This window comes from Fukomys damarensis, unplaced genomic scaffold (assembly GCF_012274545.1).
Source record: "Fukomys damarensis isolate Sample0158 unplaced genomic scaffold, DMR_v1.0_HiC HiC_scaffold_13, whole genome shotgun sequence".
In the NCBI taxonomy this organism is placed as follows: Eukaryota; Metazoa; Chordata; class Mammalia; order Rodentia; family Bathyergidae; genus Fukomys; species Fukomys damarensis.
Genome location: NW_022900925.1, coordinates 5,106,098 through 5,130,698, shown reverse-complemented (window position 1 = coordinate 5,130,698; position 24,601 = coordinate 5,106,098). Strand labels below are relative to the sequence as shown.

The 24,601-nt window shown below is 45.1% G+C and overlaps 1 protein-coding gene across 3 annotated transcripts; it reads right to left on the bottom strand.

Moving 5' to 3' along the window:
* Nucleotides 1–268: 268 nt before the first annotated feature.
* Nucleotides 269–22,983, bottom strand: Elac2 (elaC ribonuclease Z 2). Of its 3 annotated transcripts, XR_778510.3 has the most exons (25): nucleotides 22,678–22,983; nucleotides 22,043–22,093; nucleotides 21,850–21,920; nucleotides 21,084–21,148; nucleotides 19,954–20,011; nucleotides 18,272–18,340; nucleotides 16,470–16,622; nucleotides 14,994–15,052; nucleotides 12,208–12,266; nucleotides 12,042–12,114; nucleotides 11,091–11,203; nucleotides 10,356–10,451; nucleotides 9,169–9,307; nucleotides 9,006–9,091; nucleotides 7,518–7,636; nucleotides 6,050–6,146; nucleotides 4,869–5,007; nucleotides 4,313–4,351; nucleotides 4,070–4,179; nucleotides 3,322–3,421; nucleotides 3,130–3,250; nucleotides 2,800–2,878; nucleotides 2,110–2,254; nucleotides 1,198–1,579; nucleotides 269–536 (listed from the first exon to the last, which is right to left on the bottom strand). XR_778510.3 is itself a non-coding variant. In XM_010615010.3 (24 exons), exons 1-24 carry the CDS (start codon nucleotides 22,902–22,904, stop codon nucleotides 1,349–1,351), a joined length of 2,499 nt encoding a protein of 832 aa, XP_010613312.1. In that variant the 5' UTR covers nucleotides 22,905–22,983; the 3' UTR covers nucleotides 937–1,348. The 3 variants fall into 3 exon arrangements, 2 of the variants coding, with proteins under 2 accessions (XP_033618671.1, XP_010613312.1); XM_010615010.3 differs by lacking the exon at nucleotides 269–536 and having other exon boundaries at nucleotides 937–1,579; XM_033762780.1 differs by lacking the exons at nucleotides 269–536; nucleotides 10,356–10,451; nucleotides 11,091–11,203; ... (8 more) ...; nucleotides 22,043–22,093; nucleotides 22,678–22,983 and having other exon boundaries at nucleotides 936–1,579; nucleotides 9,183–9,275.
* Between the last annotated feature and the right edge of the window lie 1,618 nt (nucleotides 22,984–24,601).

The window sequence follows — 24,601 nt, the reverse complement described above, 5'->3', positions numbered from 1 at the left end:
CAGACCTGGGCCATGCATGCAAAGTCAAAGTTTAAAATTTTATCCTTTTAAAATAGATATAATATACCTATACATGATATAATATTTGTATATATGAAATCTCTCTATATTTGTTTAATTTGAGCCATTCAATCTAAATGAATGTACAGGTATACAATGAAAAACTTAAATGCTTAGTTATTTTTCCCAATACAGTGTAAAGCCACCCTTCTCTGAGAGTGGGATTTGTAGACTTTTGATGTTACAGCTTTGCTCACCTCCTGGCAAGGGCAGTTCACTCCCCACTTTGTAATGAAGCCCAGGGGTTGAAGGTTATCTTTAAATACATGTAAAAATCGTTGTCAAAAGTAATGTTATTAAAATAGATTTATTATCCCAAAGCTTGGCACATGTTCTTATTTTATTAAAGCTGTGGGGCAGTTCATGCTTCCCCATAATGCGTTAGGAGGAGGCTGATGGTCGCCCAGGAAAGGCCAAGTCCTTGCTCTGTGCCTTTTTCTTGTCACCTGGTTTTCCAAAGTCCTTCCCATGTTTTCCTAGGTAGAGAGAACATGCATATGCTAGATTCAACTTTGAAAATTCTTAGATTTCAAGCACTAACCTGTTTTTGAATCCTGCAAGGACAAGGGAGCCAGCCCAATGTGACATTTTCAGTGTTTCCAAAAGTAAAGAGTATCTCTCATTCTCTCAAGGGTAAGAGAGAATGAATTGAATGTGTTTAAGAGACTTGTGTTCCCTGATCCACTGCACTGGCCCAGCTCTCCCCAAATGTGACCTGGGCTTCAGTCAAGACTCAGCTATTAAGAGGTGGTGGCTTCCTGGGGAAAGACTCCAAAGATCCTCACTGCCACTGGAGCTTTCCTGGGCATCTGGCAGGCAAAAGACTGCTGTGAAGCAGTGCAAAGACCAAGTGAAAGAACTCAGAATTCCAAAATCAATCTTTATTGCAGCTGATTCTTTGGAAATACTAGTCAGTCTGGGACACTTAGACCCAACATTCCCTGTAACGGCTTATCTTTGAGGTGCACAGGAAACCACTTTGCTGCACAGGCAGAAAGTGTATCCCCTGTGTTTCCATGTGACTAAAAACTGACCTGCACTGGAATTATGGTTCTGTCTACCTTTTCCGTTACACAGCTTTCTGTCTTACTGAGTGCCAGGCACCAGTCATGGAGGTGTCTGAAGACTGGTGCTTACCAGGACACAGGACACAGCATGGCTCCACACTCCTATCACAAGAGGCCTCCTGGCTGGACCATCTTCTCTGGCTCCCACGAGGGTGAAGAGCACAGGGGCGGGTAGAGTGCGGAAGACAGCTTTCAGAGTTCAGGGTGGGGCCAGACCTTCACTAGGCTCTGGCCTTCTTGCTCTGTGGGCTGTGCGGCTCCGCCACTTGGGCTCGCTTCTGCAAGGGCTCCCTGTCTTTTGGGCTGCCGGCTGCCGCCTCAAGGAGTGCTGCACGTACCAGCCGAAGCTCTCGCTTCTCCTTGCGCTCCACCATCTCCTCAATGTCCTCAGCAAACAGGGCCTTCAAGGGGGGAATCAGCTTGGGCACTGTTGGAAAGTCTCCAAAGCAAACCTGGAAGGCCAAAAAGAGCACAGGGACGTGCCTCAGAGGGGCAGGATGGAGACAGCTCTGAGTGCCAAGACTTGTGCTTAGACTACAGGAGCTAACTCCTTACTCCCATACCCTTTGGCCAGCCCGCTGGCCACGCTCAAGAAAAAGAGAGCCACAGGGGAAGGAAGGATGAAGGGAAGAAGCCCTTCAACAAGGGGAAAGGACCACCCCTGTACCCCTACTAAGAGCAGCAAAACCAAAAGGGCTCAGGAAGGCTGAAGTAGTAGGCCTGGCTCTATCACCCGTGGGATGCGAGCACTTCTCACAGGCCTGTGCTGAGCTGGAGTGGCATGGCTATGGGAATGGTCCAGGCAGTGACACGCGGACCAACAGCTACAAGGCCCCTGTAGGAGGCACCGTCAGAGCCAGAGCAGCTGACGACGGGCAGAGTACTGGGGAAGGCCGAGAGGACTGAGCAGAAAAGGAAATGGGAGGAAGCAGGGCACCTCCCTCCCTCCGGGGTTCCCAACCCTCACAGCCATGACACAGACCTTCATGTGGTCGAAGGCAATTCCAACTTTGTCATTGAAGTCAGGGCTGAAGAGGGGGATCTTGGCATACCGCTGGCTGAAGTGGTTCAGCATGATAAAGCCAGAATTCATGCGCATCCCCACACCAATAGCTTGGGAGGTGGTGCTGTGGGAAAATGAGTGGCGCAGCGCCACTGAGCCACAGGGGAAGCCTCCAGTCTGGCCCTTCCACTGCCTCGGCACCCAGGGGAAGCTGCTGGATGTCCTAAACCCCTTTATGACCAGCCCTTCTCACACTCCTGAAGGACTCGTAGTCTGCTGGCTCTCAGCTCCATCAGGGAGCACATGTGAGGGAAAAACAAGTTTACTTGGGCCACGGCACTCTTTCCTTCCAACAGCCCAACAGTTACCACACCACCACCTACTGCTACATTCCTCGACATAACATAAGTTTATTTCAGCCTATCTCTCATTACCTCAAAACGCCACACCTCTCTGCAGAACCTTTCCTTGGGAAAGCCATGAAAACAGAGGCAGCAGCCCATGAGACCCAGCATTGGGCACAAAAGGTCCTCAAAGACCTCAGCAGGAAACCAGCTGGCCCCATGTCATGGAGGGCAGGCAGTCTCTCCTGGGGTGAACAGGAAGCGACTTGGGCTCCGCTGCATGGGAGGGACTGGGTGACATGGTAGACGAAGCAGCCTGTGCTACCTGTGTGTCTTCTCCACTGCTTCCCCCTCCAAGCCGTCCTCCAGAGTGGCTTCATGGATCAGCAGGGTGGCACCCTTCCCTGGGGAGAAAACCAGGCATGGAGGGAAAGACAGACTCTGGCAGAGCCGCACACGGCCAAGGATCCACAGCTGTGTCCTGACTCAGAAATGCTCCTTTAGCCCTGCAACGTATCTGTACCTAGGAGGACAGCCAGACTGTCGGGGGCACCAACTCTGACATCTGCACATGGCCCCGGCACACTCAACACATGCACTGCCAGCTGCACAAACCAGGTGACCCTGGCTGGGGTTCATTTCTCCATCTACTCACCGATCTGGACCAGAGCCTCACAGGGCATGGTGTCCCCCGAGTAGACCACTTTCCAGCCAGACGTGTGCACCAGTGCACAGCCAAAAGCATCCTTGCAGTGCCGGACCAGGCAGGTCTGAAACTGAAGGAGCAGAGCTGGAGGGTTCCTGCCTGCTATCTCTGCCCTCACCAGGTCGATGGCTGTGCTCTTACCTCTTTCAGGTCACATGTTTCCAACAGTGAACTGATCAGACTTTCAATGGGAGGATTAGAGACCTCTACCCTTTTCTGAAAGTATTTGGCAGGAATCATACTGTGAGAAGATGAAACATATAGAAATTATAATGAAAATTTTTTAAAAAATCATTTTTTTAAAAAAGTCATTTAGGGCTGGGGATGTAGCTCAGCGGTTCGGTGGCCTGCCATGCAAGTGCAAGGACCCGAGTTCAATCCCTGGTACCAAAAAAAAAAAAAAAGTCATTTAACACTTGGAGTCAAGATCTTTGGTGAGAGCCTCAAATCATTCTTAAGAAGAAACACAATTTAAATGATAGTCACTAAGACCAGGAAACCAAGAAAGTAAAAAGCCAAGTCACTTCCCATTCACTAAAGAAATGTTAACAGGCGAAGGCCTCCTTGGCTCAGGCTGTACAGGTCACAGCTGTCTCTGGCCAGGGGCTCCCTCCTTATGGCGTGGGGCAGTCTGCTGTCATCCAGCTGCCTGGAGTGGACAGGCCCCGAGCTAGCCACTGCCCGAGTGCCTGACCCTGAAACGATCTCATGGAGAAACGCTGGCCAAAGTCTAGGGAGAAGTACAGAGCGAAGTGAGGGCTGAGGAGAAATGCTTCAAAGCAGGCAAACACCAAGGGCAAGGCTGCCAGGGGTACTGTTAATTGCCCTCATATGAGCCTTGAGCTGATGGAGGAGGCACCAGTGAAGGACCGCAGCCTGGAACACTCACCTGATGTGGTGCAGAACCTCTTGGCACTGGTTGTGGTATTGCTGCAGCCATGGCCAGAGCTGGGTAGGGGCTACCACCAGCAAAGGGTAGAACGGCTGTCCCAGAGATGCCTGAAATAATGAGATCCGAATGCTGAGTCCACAGAGGAACATGTCAGTAAAAAAGAGTTTGGAGTGGCAGGAGGTTAGACTCATGATGTGTAAACCAGCCAGACTCAAAATGTCAGTGGAGTTCTGCGCTTACCAAAGCACGCTCTCTCTGCAGCAGAATATTCAGCAAACCCTGGGAAGGAAACAGGTGTGGGTCAGCCAGGTGCAAATTCAGTGTCTTCTCCCCTGTACGAGGGTTCTGTGTCTTATAGCAGTTCCTTGTTCTCTATAAACCACTAGAACTCTAGCATGGTCATGGTTGGGATGTGGCCCATGCTGACTCAGGAGTCTGAATCATCACAGGCAGAGAGCAACACAGTCCATGTTAGAAACAGACAGCAATAGCCTGGGACCCAGGAACCCCTAGGACTGACCAGGGGGCAGGCCTCCCAGCCACCCAACATATGTCAGATCAGTTCCTTCTGGGAGGCTGTGGAAAAGGCAAGATTCAAGAGTTAGGTGAAGCCAAATATGTGCTGTCATATACAAAAGCAAACAGGAGGAGAAGCCAGTTTTGCTTACTCTGGGGTTTTGCGAAAGACCTTTTCTTAATAAGGAATGAGCCGCAAAGGCTCCCAGAAAGACTGTAAACAGGAGGGAAGACAGCACCTCCCTGAAGGCTACTGCTCTGGCTCTGACCCGACACTCACCGTGTGGTGGTCTGCGTGGAGGTGGGATACAAACACAGCGGCAAGGGTGCCGAGGACCCTGTCCACTTGATCTCCATAGTGACGGCACAGCTGCCCAAATGTTCCTTCGCCACAGTCCAGGAGCAGAGACTTGTCAGGGCTATGGCAGAAGAGCGAGAGATTCACTGCAGTAGGAAAGGCTTCTGACAGCTCACAGAATGTTTGCTTTAGTGGAGAACAGGCAGAAGCTGTGGAAATTTCCACCTTCTACAACCTCTTGTACCTTCACTTTGAGAAGCTCATGTAAAAGCCAGCTAATTTAACCATAAAGTCAAGTCCATCCTCTCTCTAGAAAGCCAGTATGGGAAAAGCAAGCTGGCAATCACTCCTGCATTTCTCAGTCATAAGAAAAACACTGTACTGCCTAGAGGTGCAAATATCTGATCACAGGGTTCATCCTATTGCTGTGTACCGTTCCTGCATTATTTGGTCGTTACTTAATCCATCACTAGCATATATGGTGACAAAGTGAAATTTAAACTAACTTGGTATTTCAGTCTTCCTTCCTATTTGCAGAGAAAATCTGTACATTTTATAATGCCTCTGATGAATCTCTCTGCAGAAAGGTGACCCCAACCAAAACCAGCAATCAACTAAAAATATGTTAAGGAATCCAATAAAGTGGATGAACATAATGTACAAAACCCAAAAGCTTTTTAACACACCAGCAATATGGAGTCAAAGGGGAAATATAATGTAGCAGTTAAGATACCAGTTCAGATTTCACACTTGCTACTTATAATGTGCCATGCATCTAGAGAGTAAGGAATCTCTCTGAGCTTCAGTTTTCTAATCTATAAAATGGTTAATTCTTTACCACTTCATAGAACTAGTGGGAAAATGAAGTGAGAATTTCTTAGCAAAGACAAAGCAGACAGTAGTATTAGCTCTTTTTTTTTCCTAAAAGTCATAATGAGATAAGTTTTACAGATTTGCAGAAGGAAATGTTAACTTGAGGATATAGAGGGGAATAAAACTCATCACTCCTCTTCAGGGACACTCTGAGATGACAAGTTCACCCAGCTTTATACTGTTGTGTTTTCTAATGAGCTTAGTGAATGGAGCAGAACTGTTGTTTAAGAAACTTTTGTTTAAAAGTGTGCTCTCTGCCAGGTGGAGGTTTTCTGGTAAAGCAGGCCTACCTTATGTTGATGAGCGTGGAACTGACATTCCGAATCTTCATAGGGACGGCAGACCCTGTTCCAAGGAAGACAATTTCTGGATACTGGCTTTTTTTCTCTGTGGAAATACATGTACAGTAGTTCACTTCTCTAAGTCAGTAAGTCAAAAATAAGTCAACATGTATTTTTTCAAACAGAAGTTCTGCTACACCGACCAAGCCAATATGAAAACACAACTACATAAAGCCCTAGGAGCTTGTCATCTTAGCCAGGTGTCCTGGGGAAGGAGAAGTGGGCCTTATTCCCTTTTATAACCTTAATAGTGAACCAGCATTTAGCCATCAGAAGTAAGCAATACAGTTAAGCCCAGGTTTCCAGCAGGGGCACTGGTGGACCTTTGCCCTCCACCTTCCCAAGAAGGGTTTCCTCATCAGTGCAAGACCAACAAGCTGTTTGTGAGGAAAGGGTCATATTGGCAAGGAGAACAAATACATTTTATAGTCCCTTCTTTAAAATACATTGCTGTAACCTGGTATGGTGGTGCATACCTGTCATTCCACCACTTGAGCAATGAAGGATCATGAGTTCAAGGCCAACCTGTGCCACTCAGCAAGTTTAAGGTGCATAGGACCAGGTGTCCACAGAGAAAGGAAGAGGCAGAGCCAGGAGTCAAATCCATAGAGGCTGACTGACCCCAGTGTCCCTTTCTCAGTGGCATCTGGCCTTGTGTATGTTTGCAAGGATCCCTGCACCAATCCTGCACAGAAGGGAAGGGAACCCGTGGGAAGTCAGTCTCCCCAAAACACACATGGGCCAAGGCAACAAAGGTCTGCCCATCTCTGTGGCTTGCCTGCTACTGACCACAGAGAAAGGCAAATGTGCAAAATCATTTGGCTAAATTAAAACCCCTAACCCTCCTGGCATTCTCTTTGGATATCACTGGTTAAAGATAACGCTGGACAGCCGGGGATTTAGCTCAGTGGTGCCGCCACCTGCCTCACAAATGCAAGGTTCTGAGTTCAATCCCTGATACCAAAAACAGTAACACTAGAAAAACCAGTAAGCACAGAGGTCACAAAATTCACTAACTACTATTCCTAGTGGGGTGAGGAAAACCCAATGAAGGGACTGACGTGGCCTGTTATGCCATGCACACTTATTAGCAGACTCAGGACCGGAGCTCAAGTCAGCACAGGCTACATTCAAAGCTCTCCACTGGATCTCAGAGGACCCACAAACTGCTTCACAGCACATGTGCCTTGTGAAGAACGCCTGGACACCACTGCAAAATTGGTCTTGGGTGGGTGCAGGCATTTGGGAGTCTCAAACTCCACCTCACCCCAAAGGCTGTAACTAATGCAGGGACCGAGTTGAGCAGTCCTGGATTACATAAATAAACGAGGTTAGAATTTGCTCTGTGAATAACCTGCTCAATACACTGAGGTCCAGAGCAGGTGGCATAATCAAAGAAGAGAGGTTTCCCACTCACCTGTGGGCACTGGGGCATCCTGTACACTCTTCCTGTACTCCTGCACACTCTCCTGGAAATTGGGGAGCTCCAGGGCCTCAGCTATGAATTCATTAGGGTGGCAAGAAATAATGGCATCCCTGTGGAGAGAGGGGCATTTCAAATGACCAAAGTTGGGTGTGAGGCCTCAGCAAGTGCTGGTTTGGATGTCCAGCATCAATCCAAGGGGACCATGTACACAGCCTTCCTTCAGATCAAGCCTGGCTGCCTCTAGAACCTTCCTCAGCTAAATGGGGTATCTCAGAATGCGTTCTGAACAGATTGAGCTCTTCACAGCATCTCTCAGCCTCAAAGGCTGACAACTGGGCACTACTGATGGTAAGGGCCAGATGAGTATTTGTGGTGGGAGCTGTCCTCTCCTGACTGCTACCTCATCCCACACTGCGATGGCCAAAAACGGCTCCAGACAGCACCAAGTGGCCTCAGCTGAGAAGAAGGGCCCTGCAGAGTACCCAGAGCTAACTCTTGGGAACGTTGGCAAAATACAGAACCAATTCAAGAGTTCTGGAAGCGGCTTGAGAACCCCCTGTTGGATATAATGCTGGCACTGCTGGTCTCACTACACAGAACAGCAATACTTTGGACTGTTGGCTCTTAAAATCACCCGGAAGCTAAGAGGTAAGACCCAAGCCAACTGTCAAGATCCTATTTCAACAGGTCTGGCACAGGCCCCCAAAACTGTAAGTCTCCCAAGCACAGGTGTAACAGCCTGGCAGGTGCTGACAACGGAAGAGTAGGCCCTTCACCCTGTGGGCCCGGTCACCCTACCATGGAGGCTTTTTAGAGACCCTAACAGACTGCAACCCCATACCATGCCCAGCCGTAACCCAGATCATGGTCTCGCCTCACAATGACACTGCAGTGGCCAGGAAACTGAAATGACTCCAGATTCAGGGCTCAAAATGTAAAATAAGACCATGGGGCAGTGAGCACTTTTTCGTGTGCTGGCTGGAGAATACTATCAAGACTCTCTAGATGGCAATTTATAGTTACCAGGACCTGGAGAACTGTCACACTCTATCTGGTAATCCCACATTTATAAATTACCTCCAGAGACAGGGTTCTATTCTAAGATTTATACAAAAGATACTTATTTCTTCATTAAGACAGCAAAAATTGGACATATCCTAAATGATTAGCTATCTGAAATACCAATAAAGTTCCCTGTTACTAGAGACTGTTTAATGATGTATGAAAAGACTGACAAAAACTAAGCCATAAGCCCACATAACACATATTTTAAATTCATCCTCATATACATACATTTTAAAATTGAAATGTTAAGTCACTCTACGTGACAGGATGATGGGTGACTTCCTTCAGCATGCATTTCCTATTTTCTGTATTGTAAAAGAATCATCACTATCACTGTTACCATGGAAAAGTTTCTGAAAAGGATAATTAGCGGCCCCAACTTTACCCACTGCATTGGTTCAGAATGGCACGAACCTCTGCCACCCCCTCCTGGGACGGAGCTGGTACTTGAGGAGGCATTCACCCCGGACAGTGGGCACACTGAGGGCCAGGCCTTCCTCCTGAAAGAGATGAGAATATACTCAATAGCACCAATAGGACAGGACCCGGGAGGGCGGGAGCTGTTCTGGGACACTACCTTCCTGTGGAAACTGGTGAGCAAGGGGAAGATGTGTGGGTGGATGAGGTTGAGCTGCGTTTGAATCTTGTGGCTGCGATGGTTGTGGACTGATGCACAGTTCTCATTCAGGATCAAGTGCTGGGTGTCAGGCCCAAACCTAAGTTGAAACCAACCGTATAGTGCACACATTAGGGACCAAGTTTACCCGAAGGGCAGCGCTGGAGATCAGAAGCCCTAACAAGTATGCAAAGAGATCCCTCGCCTGCCCCAAGTAGTGAGTACATGGCCAGGCATAATTCTGCTTCTTCTGCCTCAAGGTCCAGGGTTCTCGCCTTACTATGGCTGCCCCTCGGGTGTGCTGGAACGAGTGGTGGAACCCTCCCACCAAATTAAGATGTTCAGATAAGGATCTGAGGACAACATGGAGTGCGGGATGCCAGAAGAAAAGTCGTAAGAGAAAAACAGATCATGCTGGGCCAGGGATTTAGCTCAGTGGTTCTGCTGCCTGCCTCGCAATCACAGGATCCGAATTCGATCCCCGGTACGAAAAACAAAACAAAACAAAACAGATCATGTTATGAATCAGACCATCGAAGAATAAAAGATGAAGAGCACCGAAGAGCAGGAAACATCAGGGCCAAGAAGACAGAGACAAGTAGCTATGTAGGTAGGGAGGAGCAAGGGGGTGCTGAGAAGCAATCTGAGGACAACACAGACATACTCTTCCCCTAGGTGCTTGATGTCTTCCCTCAGGAAGCCTTGAGGACAGACTGCAGGGCTCCTCCCAGTTACTACACTATGGCAGAACATCTACCTCACAGACCTGCTGAGAACAACCAGACAGTGAAATGTAAAGTATGTAAACACACTAGCTGACATACAGTGGGCACTCAATAAACAGAAGCTATTATTTTGTATTCACAAGTCTCTTACTTAGGATATGCATGTGGAATCATCAACTAAAAGACAGCCCTGAGAGTATGAATGATGTGAAATCAAGGCCTGCACAAGTGGGATGCATGTATACACCACGCCACCTAGCTGTGGTTCCTCTGATACAGGCGCTTCCAGAAATCATAAGGCAGGATTCCCAGAGAAAACTGTAGGCCAAGTGCAGAAGTGAGTGAGGGTAGATAGCATGTAACGGTGAGGGGCTAGGCTACATGACCACCACCCAGAAGAGTTTGCTAGGCTGGGCTCCATACCTCTCCATCCACTGCTGGTACCTGCTGTCCATAAGCACAGATTCTGGGGCCATGTGAACCACCACGGCCACGGGGCCATTAGCATCTCCTTGATACCTAGATGATGGAAAACAAATGGGGCTCTGCTTTAAGAAGTGACCCCAACTCAGGACACATATGTACACACGAGGACTGTGCCACAAAGTGCTGTGCCCTGGGAGAAAACTTAGGACACAGATACACACGTTAGATTCTACCCTGGATTAAACCTTAACCACAAAACTGGCTAACTTTTCCAAAGGACAAAACACAATGGCACTCAGGCACAGAGGCTGTTCCTAGGCTGCAATTCTGTCCCTTAACACAAACCCTTGACCCACAGTCTCACACACTATTCCCCCACCTCGTTAGGTTCAGTGTTGGTGAGTGAAGACACTCATGTGGGCAGAAAAAAATCCAAATAATGATGTTAATTAGTAATTAGAACTCAAAGATGGTTCTAGAATATATTCTAGACCTAGAACTTTAAGAATTCTAGTTAATGTTCTAATCCTCAGTGGTTTTACTTCTCCATCTTCTCTATTTTACTTCAAGGCTGTGTATTACTAACCAGCAGTGATATAAATCCTGCCAATAGGACAGACACACACTTCACACCCAGACCACAGGCTTCCAGAGACTTGGGGCCCATGATACACTAGGTTTCCTAAGCACATTTGGGCATGACTTCTGCACCCACAGACCCCACATCATTACCTTTTAAAGGTGACATTGTCACAAATGGGCTGGATGAATCCTTCATCTGGGCATTCTACCACAATAAATGCAAGACCAGGATCCGGGGGGGTGCAGAGCTCTTCAGGCAAAATCTGCAAAATCAAATAGGCCGGCTCACTGGGCCGTCAGTGCCCTCCCTAACTGAATGGCCGTCAAGACAGCTGTGGACATTACACAGCCTGTGTCCAAGAAGACAAAACTGAAAACTCACTTGAAAGGTATCACCTGCACCCTTCCTGCTCTCTGTCTATACTTAAAAACACAGAAATTTAGCTCAGTGGGACATTTCAAAGGTAGAGTGGCTAGAAAGCAAAGCGTGGTGTTCAAGACTGCAGTCATTGATCCTCACAGCCTGAGACACTAGATAAAAACCTTGGTGAAGAATAGTGGCAAGGCTAGAGATGTAGCTCAGTGGCACAGCAACTGCCTGGCAAGTATGAGGTCCGATTCCCAGTATGGAGAAGGAAAAAAACAAAAAACAGTGCAAACACTGGATTTAGTGGTACACACCTACTATAAACCCAGCATTCCAGGAGGCTGAGGCAAGAAGATGACAAGTTCAAATTCAAGCCCAGCCTAGGTAACTTAAAGGCTCTGTCTCAAAATAAATTTAGCTCCAAGTTTAATCCACAGTACCAAAAAAAAAAAAAAAAAAACAACAACAACAACAAAAAAACCCAAAACCCCACAGTGCCATTCTTTTGGGCTAACACTGAAAGCTTCTCTGTACGGGGTGTTTTTAGATACTGCCCTGATCTCCAGTACAAAGAAAATGATCCATGCTTGTAGGAAGACCACCAGATACTGAACAATCTACAGAAATGCCAAACACAGCAATCTAGGTAAGAGCTCCAAGCTCTCCTGCTCCCTGCAAAAGTGGGCCTGAGCTCCTCGTAAGTGCTGAGTCGCCGTGGAGAGCTGGTGCCTCACCTCTCTTCCTTCATACGTGATACTCTTCCCATCCTTGACAGCAGCGATGATGGGCGCGATGGCGGGCGTCCCACTGAAATGAAGATGCAAGACCCTTGTCAGATGCCTTCTCTTTATAAGCAGTAGGGACCTGTGAGTTCCCAACAGCCTCAGCCCTGACACTCACACTGGGAGGCCCAGTTCCTTTGCTTTGAGCACCAAGAAGTTTCCTTTCTTCAAGTGAAGCTGTAACAGAGAAAACTCAGATGTAATTTCAGTGACTGGTGAAGAAGTTTGGTTTTAGTCAACTTTCTTAGAAGTGTATTTTTCTGTTTTTTTAATTTAATGTTATTTTCTTACAATTAAAATGCAATTCATTGTTTCCGTAATGTATATAATTTTCTGAAGGAACCTGAATAATTTAAAAGTGATTTGTTGCCGAACATTAACTCTTTAGAATACAACAAATTCTGCTGGGCATGGTGGCACACACTTGTAATCCCAGCACTGGGGAGGCTGAGGTAGGAAGGATTACTGTAATTTTGAGGCCAGCCTGCGACACATAGTGAATTGAAGACCAGCCTAAACTACATAGCGAGGCCCTGACTCAAAAAAACAAACATATACATAAAATTTTATGCTTTTTTCCATATCAAAATTGTTTTATCATTCTATATTCATCCATTAACAGCTAAGGAATACAACTAAAACATTGTTTAACATGGCAATGACAAAGCAAACTGCTGTGTGACACAATATTCCATAACAGTGATACAGTAACAAGAACAGATGGGTTTTTTTCCAAGTTTTTTGTTTGTTCGTTTTTGCTGTACCAGGGATTGAACTCAGGACCTTGCGCTTGCCAGGAAGGCGCAGCACCAGTGAGCTAAATCTTCAGCTCTAGATGGGGTGATTTTTAACCTCCTACATTTTTCAAATATTTGGCAATATAATGTCGCTTTTCTACTGGAGATAAATTATAATAACAAATTCCCAACATGCTCTTTTGTTAGGTAAACAATAATCCCATCACAAAGTCTCATAATCATTCTGTACTTCTGCTGAAATATTTTTAGGGTCTACATATTTCACATACAACCGAAAAGTCAAAATTAAGATGTTAACAGATCTTTGCGAAATCATATTTGATCTTCATTTTCTTCTTTAAATCTGGATAAAGTATTTGTGATCAGTTTTAAATTTCTGAAGATAAAAAATTACTCTTAAAACAAAGTCTCAAATCTGGATGCCAAAGTCTCACTCTCAGGATTCTAGAATCCTCCTTCCATCTTGAAAAATACTGTCCTAGAGGAAGGACAAAGATCACCTACAGGACTGCAGCTTCACTGTATGCATGGCACATAAGAGGCTGAGTCCAGCTGACATCTTTGGATGACATTAACAAGCACTACAGCAAACAAGCATTCTCTGCACAAGACTCAAGTGGGTCTGAGGATGGAAACTAAGGGTTTCTAATGTTAAAAGGAACCTGCACACCTCAGCAAGCTGCCCTCGACCTGCACAGACCTGTTCCCTGTATGAGGAAAGCAGACAATGCAGAAGACAGATGAAACTACACAAGCCAACAAGAGCTGCAAGCCATTCAAGAGCAACCGAAACCACACACTGTTCTCTCACATGTGGTTTCTCAGCCCTTGTGCCCACAGCTTTTCTCTGCCCAGGATTTGAACTAGCTCAGTGCACTGATTTGCAAACACTGGCTGCAAAGCAGCAAATTAACTACAAGGGGAAGAAGGGATATTGCTGACCCTGTGAGAACAGCCCTCAGAAAGGGCACCGGACAGCAAGGGAGGAGAAAAGCCACGGCGAGCAGCCTGCAGCTACTTAGTATCAGGGCCTACATCACCTGAACCACTGCCTGAGGACCATGGAATGGCTAGAGTGTGAAAAGCATCTAACAATTTAAAGATTGCCATATGAAATAGTTTAAAAAATTACCTTGGAGTCTAAATACTCACACAAGTAACACCTACTGACAACAGTACTTAACTTCTATAAAAGTTACAGTTGTCAAATACTGCCAATGAGTCAGTAATTAAATTCCAAATACACTTTAAAATCAACATTACTTTAACCCCCCCAAAAAAATCAAAGCCCACAAAAAAAAAGTAGAGTAGTCCTACCATAAATTAGACAAAAACATTTCACAGAGGTTGTAAAACAAAATTATAAAGTCCCTACTAAAAGAAGTAGGCCATTAGTCAGTTTTTAAAAATAGTTTACTGGAATAAAAATCTCCCGACCTACCCAGTACTTGGAGTTGAATCCACAGCCTTTGCACTAAGCTACATCGCCATCCCTTTTTATTTTCTGAGACAGGGTCTCACTAAATTACTAAGTTGATCAGGCTGAACCTAGAGTGGTGAGACTAAGCTATACATCACCATACCTGAATGGGTTTAATAAAAATTCTTAATAGAATCTGACCTATTTCAGACTGTAGATCTAGAACTTTGCAAATGCTAGTAAATCTGATGTCAATACCTTAATTACTACAGTGAAATGAAATAAACTAGACAAAACTGAGGTAGTCTGCATAAAAGCCTGACTGGGAGGCAAACAGACATAGCTGCCTGTAACTCTGAATTCCCAGAGATCCAATCATAGGCAAATATAAAATGCATATGTAGACGGACAGAACACTGGAAGAAACACCATGGTTAAAGGGAGCTAAAAATAAGTGGTATTTTGAGAAATGGAGTTTTTGTATTTCTTCTTAGACAAGGTAACTTAGGAGCTATTATCTTCATATTACTGCAAAAGTGGCTGGGGATTTAGCTCAGTGGTGCCGGCGCCTGCCTCGCAAGCACAGGGTCCTGAGTTCGATCCCCAGTACCAAAAAAAAAAAAAAGCTTACCACAAAAGGGTTTCCTAAATGTTCCAAACTATAGCAACACCCCAGCTACCTGCCATATGCTTATTTACAGCATGAGTCTGGAAAGACACTCTTACCTTACATACAAAAGCAACAACCAAGGAAGGGTCCCTTCCTCTTCTTTTCAGGCTAACACCTGAGGGAAACACAGTTGATTACAACAAGCTGTTGGCTCTACAGGTTTCACAAATTCACACCACTTGATACCTATATAAATTAAACAGACATTACCATCCCAACCCAAAGGTGGAAGGAGATCCTGATATTCCTCAGCAGGTCAGTTCTCTTTTTATCCTGCCTATGTTGAGTAAATGAAAAGTGCAAAATTTCAGCCAGAAAAAATAACTCTTTGTAAGTGACCCATTTTACCTAACCACTGTTAAGACAGAAGCTAGAAGGGCTGCAGGAAGAACACAGATGACAAGTCTTCAGCCTGTGCTGGCCAATAAAGGATGTCACTGGGCTAGGGATTTTGCTCAGTGGCACTGCGCCTGCCTCACAAGTGCAAGGTCCTGAGTTCAAGCTCTGGTACCACACACACACACACACACACACACACACACACAAAGAATGTCACTGAAGGGCTGTCCTTGCTTTGTCATCAGACCAGACACCCTCAGGGTAAGAGGACCCAAGTGAGCTCTGCCTGACACTGGACAACAACCCTTTGAGCAGCCCAGTTCTGCGGCTACATCTGGGATTGGACTTTTAACTGTTTCCCAGTAGGATGTCATTCTGAAAGATAAGGTCCGTATCCACTCACTGATCGATGGTTGTGTCAGCTTCTGCATTACTGAAAAACTAACTTGTATAAACATGTCAGTAGTTCCTGAAAAACATAAAGGCCTTCTGTAGGATTGAGTTTGCCAGGCTCTGCTTTCCTCTGGGTAAACTGAACACATGTTTTGGGATTACCCAGGGCCTTCAAAGCTCGGTACTGTCAACTTTCTGACAACTATTCTCACTCTCCCCAGGCCAAGATATCATGCGCCATGGAAAAAGCATCTACACACATAGAACAGCATTAAAAGGCAAAGAATTGCCATTTGTGACACCAAGGATAAAACTGAAAGTCACAATGTTAACTGAAGTAAGCCAGGCACAGGAAGACAAATTCTGTATGATCTTACCAATATGTGGAATTTTAAAATGCTGATGTTTTAAAAACAGAATAAAAAGGGGACCAGAAAGCCATGGGTTGTGGCACATGCTTATAAATCCCAGCACTTGGAAGGATGAAGCAGGAGAATCCTTGTGAGTTTTAAGGCCAGGCCAGCCTAGGTCTTGAATTACATAGTGAGATCCTGCCTCCAAAAAAAAAAAAGATGACCAAAAGCTGGAGTAAGGGAGAGTGATGGACAAAGTGGAGATGTTGCTTAAAGTGTTCAAAGTTTCAGTCCTTCCTTAAATGCAAAAATATGAATTGGTGAGGTGACAGCTAAATTAACTAGCTTGATCAGTCTTTCTACACAGATCAAAACATTTCTTTGCACCCCTCAAGTATAAAGAAATTAATCTTGAACAAGGGCAAAGCATAAAGAAATGCAAGTTACCTTTCCAGCAGGGTTTGTTTACACCATTGCCATCTAGAAGGTGCTGCTCATTTTTGGCTGATCCAGAGTTAGAAGGCTGTTCTGGGCTGAGCCTGTGGAGGGACCTTTCCGGGCTCTGTGCTGGCTGGTGCTGCTCTCCACGCCCCTGTTCACCTAGGTAGCACAGGAAACCATCAAATTACACACCACATGAGGGAAGCTCACTGCCACAGGCCAGATGGTCGCATGCAGGAACTCTAGAACACCAAACAAACCAGCATAGTTTACTGTAGCGGTGGCTCACTTTCTACTATTGTTTGTGCCTCACTCATCTGTTTCTGCTTGGCTCAGAGCCTTGCCCACAGTGAGGATTCAACAGTGTTGGCTGTCAGAAAAGCAAGCAGGCTGAAAACTGGTTCATTCATTCATTACCATCACTCTCAGAAAACAAACAGGTCAAAAGGGTACCTATCTCCACACAAAGAGGCATCCTGGGGCAGTGAGTCACAAAGTCAAGCTGCAAAAGGGCTGCTCTGAGAAGCTGAAGCACAGCCTCTGGTTTCAACAGAACCACTCAATGATCAGCAAAAGAAAGCCAGTTAAGGGCCGGGGATTTAGCTCAGTGGTTCAGTGGCCTGCCTTGCAAGTGCAAGGACCCAAGTTCAATCCCTGGTACCAAAAAAAAAAGCAAGCCAGTTAAGCAATGACCACACAAAGACACATAAACTGTAAAGTGCTATGGACGGAAGTACAAGGGTCAGAGAAAGTAGACAGAAACAAGAGGGGGAGACAACTAGGGGTGGGGGTAGTATAGGTCAGGTTAAGACATCTGACCAGGAATGAGCCAGGGAAGGAGTAGTCTACTTAGACCATCACATCCTGGCCTATAAGCTCTTGTGCCATGGTTCCAGCCCCACTCCTTCCACACCATTCTACCCATAGCAATTTTCTGTAGGCAGGGCCTCACTACGTAGTTCAGGCTGGCCTCACACTGATGGTGATCCTCCTGCCTCAGCCTCCCAATCTCTGGGATTAGTACAGGTCTAATCCCACATAGCTGGCCTACTTGTGGTAATCTTCTCTCTTTATCTCCTCCGGATTTCTCTGGCTTTTATGCTCTTGTCTGTGGCCTTTCAGCACTTGGGAAACTCATACTAGTTAGTGCTAAATGTCCCTACTGCTAAGTTTGCTCTTCCCATGCAGATAAAACTGCACTCAGAGGGCATCCGGCCAGACTCAAGCACCACGGAGCTTCTCTGCTCCCAATTCAAAACAACATCATCCAGCCCAGGAGCCTGACAAGCTTTGTTGGAGCTTATCAGACCCTGATAACACTCTTCTGTGTTGTAGTTATTAAAAACTACTCATCTGAACAAACCCCTCAGGAATCCTCTTATCAAAAGAGGGTATTTATATCTGTGGCGAACCAACCCCTAACCCTCAAGAATGAATACACAAATGTGAGTGCAGGCTATTTTCTGACAGCACTTGATTATGAAATGTTCCAAAGCAAGAGCACTATTATTATATGTACAACATCTGTTCACAAGACTATAAGCTCTTTAAGGGCAGAAACCAAATCTGAATTCTTTTTTTTTTATTTGGTACCGGGGATCAAACTCAGGTCCTTGCGCTTGCTTGCAAGGCAGGTGGCGGAACCACTGAACTAAAATCTTAATTCTTCAGTTAAACTTCTTAAATATACAAAGGATATAACATAAGGTAGCCAAAGCAAGTATGCAGGCAGCTTTTGCTTTCACCCACACTTTCCATACGTGGAACCCATACCCTCCTCTTCCTGGGGAATCTAGCTTTATACTCACTGTAGATGGGGACCTGGTGAACTGTCATGGTCTCATCTTTGTATTCTGGTGCAGAGTGGGGCCGTACAGCTACAGGAAAGTCACAAGTCAGGAAAGTCACTGCATTAGTACAGACACGTGAAAATGAACTTTCAAGATAACCAACCAAGAGTAACTGCTCTTGCTTCAGAAATTTGGTGGAAATCTACCACTAAAACCAGAATTTTTGAGCAGATTAACATGTAGGAAAAAATTCACGCCTGTAATCCCAGCACTTGGGAGGCTGAGGCAGGAGGATCGCTGTGAGTTTGCGACCAGCCTGGGCTACATAGTGAGTTCCACTTCAGTCTCAACTACGTAGTGAGACCCTGTCTTTAAAAAAAAAAAAAAGGAATGTGAAACATTTAGGAAAAAACAAAACTGTATTTTTAAAATTTATATTTACCACAGTCATATAGAAAGGCATGCTCATGGCTGAGAATCCTTTTTTAAAAAAGAAAATATAGAAAGAAACAAATACCATAGAGTAAGCTTCCAACTTAATATTTGAGTCTGAATTTACAGATACAAACAGACCTCACATTTGCTTTTGTATTTTTTTATGCTTTACACTGTATATTTGTGTCAAAGATGTGGAAGACTCACTTTATCAGATTTACAAATCCAACTTATGAATGTTCTCCTGGAATAGAATTCATTTGTAAATTGGAAACGTACTGCACTCCAATTTAAGAGCTCTGAGTTAACAGGATTAAGAAACCAAACGATCTATCATCTCAAGTATTTGAGCTGGTTTACATTCCGAAATAAGGTATTTGTGATTTTATAAAAGATATTTGTGATTTTGGCGTTAACAAGCCAAAGATGCACACTATCAGCAACCTCAGTTAAAACTCTTCCCACAAGCGGCTGTGACCCTTCAGCACAGGGGACAGCTTATTTAGCTACAGAGCAGGCCACAAAACCTTCACCCTCTCTCTTCCTCCTGCGGAGAACTCAAAGCATCAAGACCACTTCTTGGGCTGGGGAAGTAGCCTCAGGACCTGGGTAGATGCTGTTACACCTTTGGTACACCTGCAGACATGCATGAGTTGTGTTTTTTTAAACTTTATTTTAATGTAATCAAGTAGATATTAACAAAATATACAAAGCACTCTGATATAAAAAAATCAGACAAAATTTCCTAAGAATTAGAAAATAACAACTGTAACATGTTCTTGACTTGTCTAGTCAATAATTCTATGGCACAGGCAGTGACACAAAGTATTTTAAAATCTATTTCAGGGTCCAGGGATTTAGCTCAGTGGTTTTGCTGTTTGCCTCCCTAGCACAAGAACCTGAGTTCGATCCCTGATACCAAAAAAAAAAAAAAATCCATGTCATTGATGATGAAGCACTTGAGCACTTGATTTTAAGGTCTGATCTAAGTGAACTGTGCTTTGTTTTGTGATTCTGGGGACTGAGCCCAGGGGTACTCTACATTCAGCAAATTCCCTAGCCCTTTTTATGTTTTTATTTTGAGGCAAGGTCTCTCTAAACTCCCCTTGAACTTATTATCCTCCTGTCTCAGCCTCACAAGTAGATGGGATTACAGGCATGTACCATCTTAAGGGAAATTTTAGTAGACTCTTAACTGAAAAAAAAAAAAGCAGGGTGAATATGAGAAAGAAATATTAAATAATGAATCACAATCAAAGACATACCCAGATCTATTCCTTTCAATGGACCAGAAAATATTTTGATTGCTTCCAAGTACTTTTCCTAAAAAATATAAAGTGAATATTTATAGTTCAACAACTATAGAACACAGCAATGTATTCAAATATGTAAGTGGTGTCAGATTATCAACAGAAAAAAAAAACTTTAATAAGCATTTTGAACCTCTTCTATACAAATAGTTACATATGTAGATGCCAAGGCAGCTCTGCAAAGGAGATGAATCCAAGGGAGGAGATAAAATTGAAACAAATGGTAACACAAACAACTTAGTGGCAATTATAGTAAGTGGCCTGCAAGAAAAAGAAAAAACACAAGGGTCTGGGACCAACTTTTCTGACAACAAGGATAGCTGCTGAGGGACTCTTGGCTGGTGCCTGAATGTTTAGTAGGGATAGTGGCTGGGATGACAGGTGGCAGGGCAACATCAGCCCTGTAGCTGCAGCTCGATGATAAATACAGAGGAAAATGTGGGCTGGGGCCAGGGCTTATGGGACTTGTAGACCATACCAAGTTATGTGGGTTGTATTACAATGGAGACATCCTGAAATGTTTCAGGTTGGGAAGTGACACAATGCATTTGTATCTTAAAGAGGGCACTCTGGCAGATGAATTACAGGGAACCGAGAACAGATGTGGAAAGCTACTGTGGCACACAGGTGTGGTAGAGGACGAAGGCCTCGAGGAGAGGGGGACAAATGGATGGATTTCAACAGTATTTTGGAAGCAGAACTAACAGGACCTGGGGACTGGTATGAAGATGTCTCATATTTAATAATAAGAACAAAAAAACTATCATTTATCATGTACTAAGCCACCAAACATCTAATAAAACTAGTGCTTTACTTGTGTTATTTCATTTAATGTTTAACAACTTTACAAAACATTACAGTATAGCCATTTTATAGATGAAGAAACCAACGCTCAGAGAGACAAAATAACTCATTCAAGATCATACAGTTGATTAGATTCTGAACTCAGGTCTATTTCACTTGAAAGGTGAAGTGTTTACTAACAGTAAAGGACAAAAGACTGTCGGCAAAAAGGAGAATTCGTGTTATTTACATTGAAAAAAAAAAGAGGAGTTACTTTTGATAGGTAATCAGGAAAGACTCACCAGTTGCGGAGGTCCAGAAAGTACACACTTTGGAACCCCAGTTTCTTTTAAAGTAAGAATCATTCCTAAAGAGAACAAATAAAATCAGCTTACTCATCAACTCAACTTAGAGTCCCTGCTAGGAACAGCCGCACTACTACTTCCTTATGTGTTTACTCATCTATGTCTTCATTCAGATTCACCTGGCGATGAATGCAAAGCAGAAGTGACGCTAACTAGGGGTGTATGGGACACAATGTCCTCCTCACAGGCTTCTGAAAGGGGCAGAGTTGATTGTCGGGTGAGGCAATGGGGCACCTGGTACGCAAAATGTAAGAAGCGGACTGCTTTACATTTTGTTTGCTAAGCACTTGACAACCACCACCTACCAGACAGCTCTCAAAACTGGGATCAGTCCATTGTTCCACTCCTTCCTACCCACATCTTTAAGCTTACAGAGTCTGACTGCCACACAATCTTAACCTTCCTAGCCGATGAACACGATTCACCCAGATGTACGCTTTCATCATCACCACTACACTCTCTCGTTTAAGCTCTGACACAGCAATCCAGGAGACCAAGTGGATAGTAACACTTGGACAAAATATTCGTGTTAAAATGTGATCCTCTGAGTCACAGCTTTTGATGCTTCGTACCGCAGCCGACTGGACTGGCACAAAAAGAATTCCAGCTCCCTGGGCTCAGGAGAGGGGCAAAATAAGGGCAGGGCACATTTAAAATCCCAGAAGCTTCCACCAGACTCTGACCCTCCAAAGAGCACACTCACCACACAATCCCCCAACATTACACCAGTGCATTCGTGTCAGGAATATGTTGTCCAAGCGAGCAACCTTCAGTCTACGAAAAAGAAAACATTTCAGCAGGATAAAATGGACTGACCACTGACCACTTCTGCTATAAAAACACACCTGCTCAAGCCCCATCATCATCTCCACCCCAAATACACATTGTTGACTCACTTGTGTTCCTGCATGAGTCGCTGGATGCCTTCTCCACAGTTGAAGAGATACCTGTCAAGAGGAACACAATACTAAGACTCTAATTTGTCAAACCTCTGACATCAGACAGATAAGATGCTTTCCTGTATTCTCTGAACCAAACAACTAAATATCAGTGTCGTACAACCCAGGCAGTGTTTCCATTAGGATGGCAGGTTTGGAAGTGTCCTTGAAGAGACTACGGGCATGTATATATAAGCTGGGGGTGGGTGTGGAACCTTTCCCCCAAAGCTCACCAGACCTGTCTACCCCACACATCAACTATGAGGCACCTTTGTGGTGACGCTGCTCAGTCCAAGAGTAAGCCTGTGGCCCAAGAGCTAAGAAGAAAGAGGACGTTTAAGACTCCCGATCGAAGTTCTTCACAAATCCCCAGAAACCATACTACCAAGGGATATGAGCAGTCTAGGGTCCCCCACCCAGCAGCTCAGCAGAACCGCTGCAACAGTCAAACCCCACACGTGTGGAAGTGGGGAAAAAACGAAACCCGGGGAGACGCGCCATGTTCTGCAGCGGCACCGCACCGAGGGATGGGGCAGGGCTCGATAAGGGGACAACACAGAGGCCCATTAGGACTCCGAGGGTGGTACACTGACCGGTTGTATTCCGAGAAGACGTAGAGCGCGGCGCCTGCATCCCGGCCGCCCGCCGCCACTACCTGCAGGTACACGGTGTTCGGGCTCCCAAGCCCCGAGGACGAACCACGCTTCTCCCGCGCGCGCAAGTGTCGCAGCGGGTCCTTGGGCGGCCGCTGGCGACGGGCAGGTCCTTGAGACATGGCGCACCTGCCAAAAGACCACAACAGCGAGCGAAGAGTCCACATGCGTTCGTCCCTAGATGGACTGAGAACACAGCTGATCACTAGTCAGCATGCCCCAAGCAGCCTCTCCGCTCCGCCTGGAAGGTCCAGCCAATCAGCGCGCCAAGAAACAGGCGGCCCGCCTACGCGAGGCTGTGCATCCAATTGAGAGGAGTCTTGCAGCGGGGCTTGTCAATCGGCGGCGGCCATAGAGTAGAGGAATGCTAGAGCGTCAGGGTTGGAGTCCTTGTCCCTTTCCGGCTTTCCTGTGTAGATTTTTTTTTACCCCGGAAACTGTTCTTTTCTTGGGACTGCACTTCCGCGAGCGGAGTGGGCGTGGGGGTGTGGGGCGGGGCGGGAGCGATACTGTCCTGTACTGGGAAGGGTGTGTTTCTTAAAAGATTAGAATTACGCTGTAAATTAAGTATTGTCACCTCCAGTTGTGAAGCCTGCCTTTGAGCAGGTCAGCGCCTCAAAATTTTGCTTTGTTATTTGTGGTGATTTTGAGGATTAAATGTGAGGAGATAGGGCATAGGAGGTCTGACCACTTTGTTTTGCGTTGTAATTGGTATCAGTGCATGTTTATAGATCTTAGTGGAGTTTGAGAAAAAAGCAAGAGTAGTTAGAGGTTAATACGCTCTGTCGCCAGGAAGGCTTGTGTCATTTATTAGCTGAGTATTTTGACCTCTCCTTGTCTCTAAAATGAGAATAATTGACAGGATTTACTTCAGAAGATATTTATAATTAAACCACCTAATAGATTGACAGCGATTTAAGCAGTACTGCTACAGAAGAGGCAATCAATAAATGTTGGTAAATGAAAAAAAAAAGTTTCAACCCACACAAAATGACTAAAACATGCTGAGGAGAGGCATCATCACAAGGTTGGATGTCCCAGCATGTGAATTTTGATTAGCAAAGACCTACCACACCCTTAAGTAGTTCATGAGGTTTCTCCCTAAGAGCTCAGTTAAAGGCCCTGGCAGATGCCCTTATGTGAGGGACATTATTTACCTAGAAGCTATACTGATTCTATGGAAGATTACTACCCATGTGTGAAAATATATTCTGTGCATGAATAACCATTTTAGTGAGGGTCAGGAAAACTACAAATTTACACCTTTAGAGTCCTTATGCACTGGAAAGATTATGATACTAGAATAAAGTCAATCCAGTCAAGCAGAATAACATTGATTTAGAGCTAATAAGGATTGCATTCTAGGAAAACACATTCCATCCATCTTAAAATCATGTGTAGAGGTTTTAACAAGATGGTGGCTGGATTTAGAGCTTTAAACTGAGAGGAAATGGGAAGTTACATCATTAGGAATTATGATTGGTGTTGGCAAAAGTTAGGCTCTTTTGTAAAAAGTGGGGCAGGGGAGACTGGGTGTGGTGGTCTCAGTCTTTACGTAGTTTTGGGTAAGAGTTCCCTTGTACAGAAGGTCAGCAGAGAATAACAGTGTTTTAAAGGTCAACTTGATACCAGGGTGGACCTAGCTACAGACCATTTCATAAGTTTAGCTGCACAGTATCTGTGATCTGATTAACAATAGCCTTCCTGAGGCAGGAGATTTAGGGTGGCAGGCTGGTGGGGGACAGAGGTATGACCTTTTAATTGCAGAATTCCAGGACATCTGTGAAGAACAGTTCCCCAAAGCCCTACACATGGACTTCTGAAAAGAATACAATCAGTTTTAGATCTGATATCAGCCTGAAGA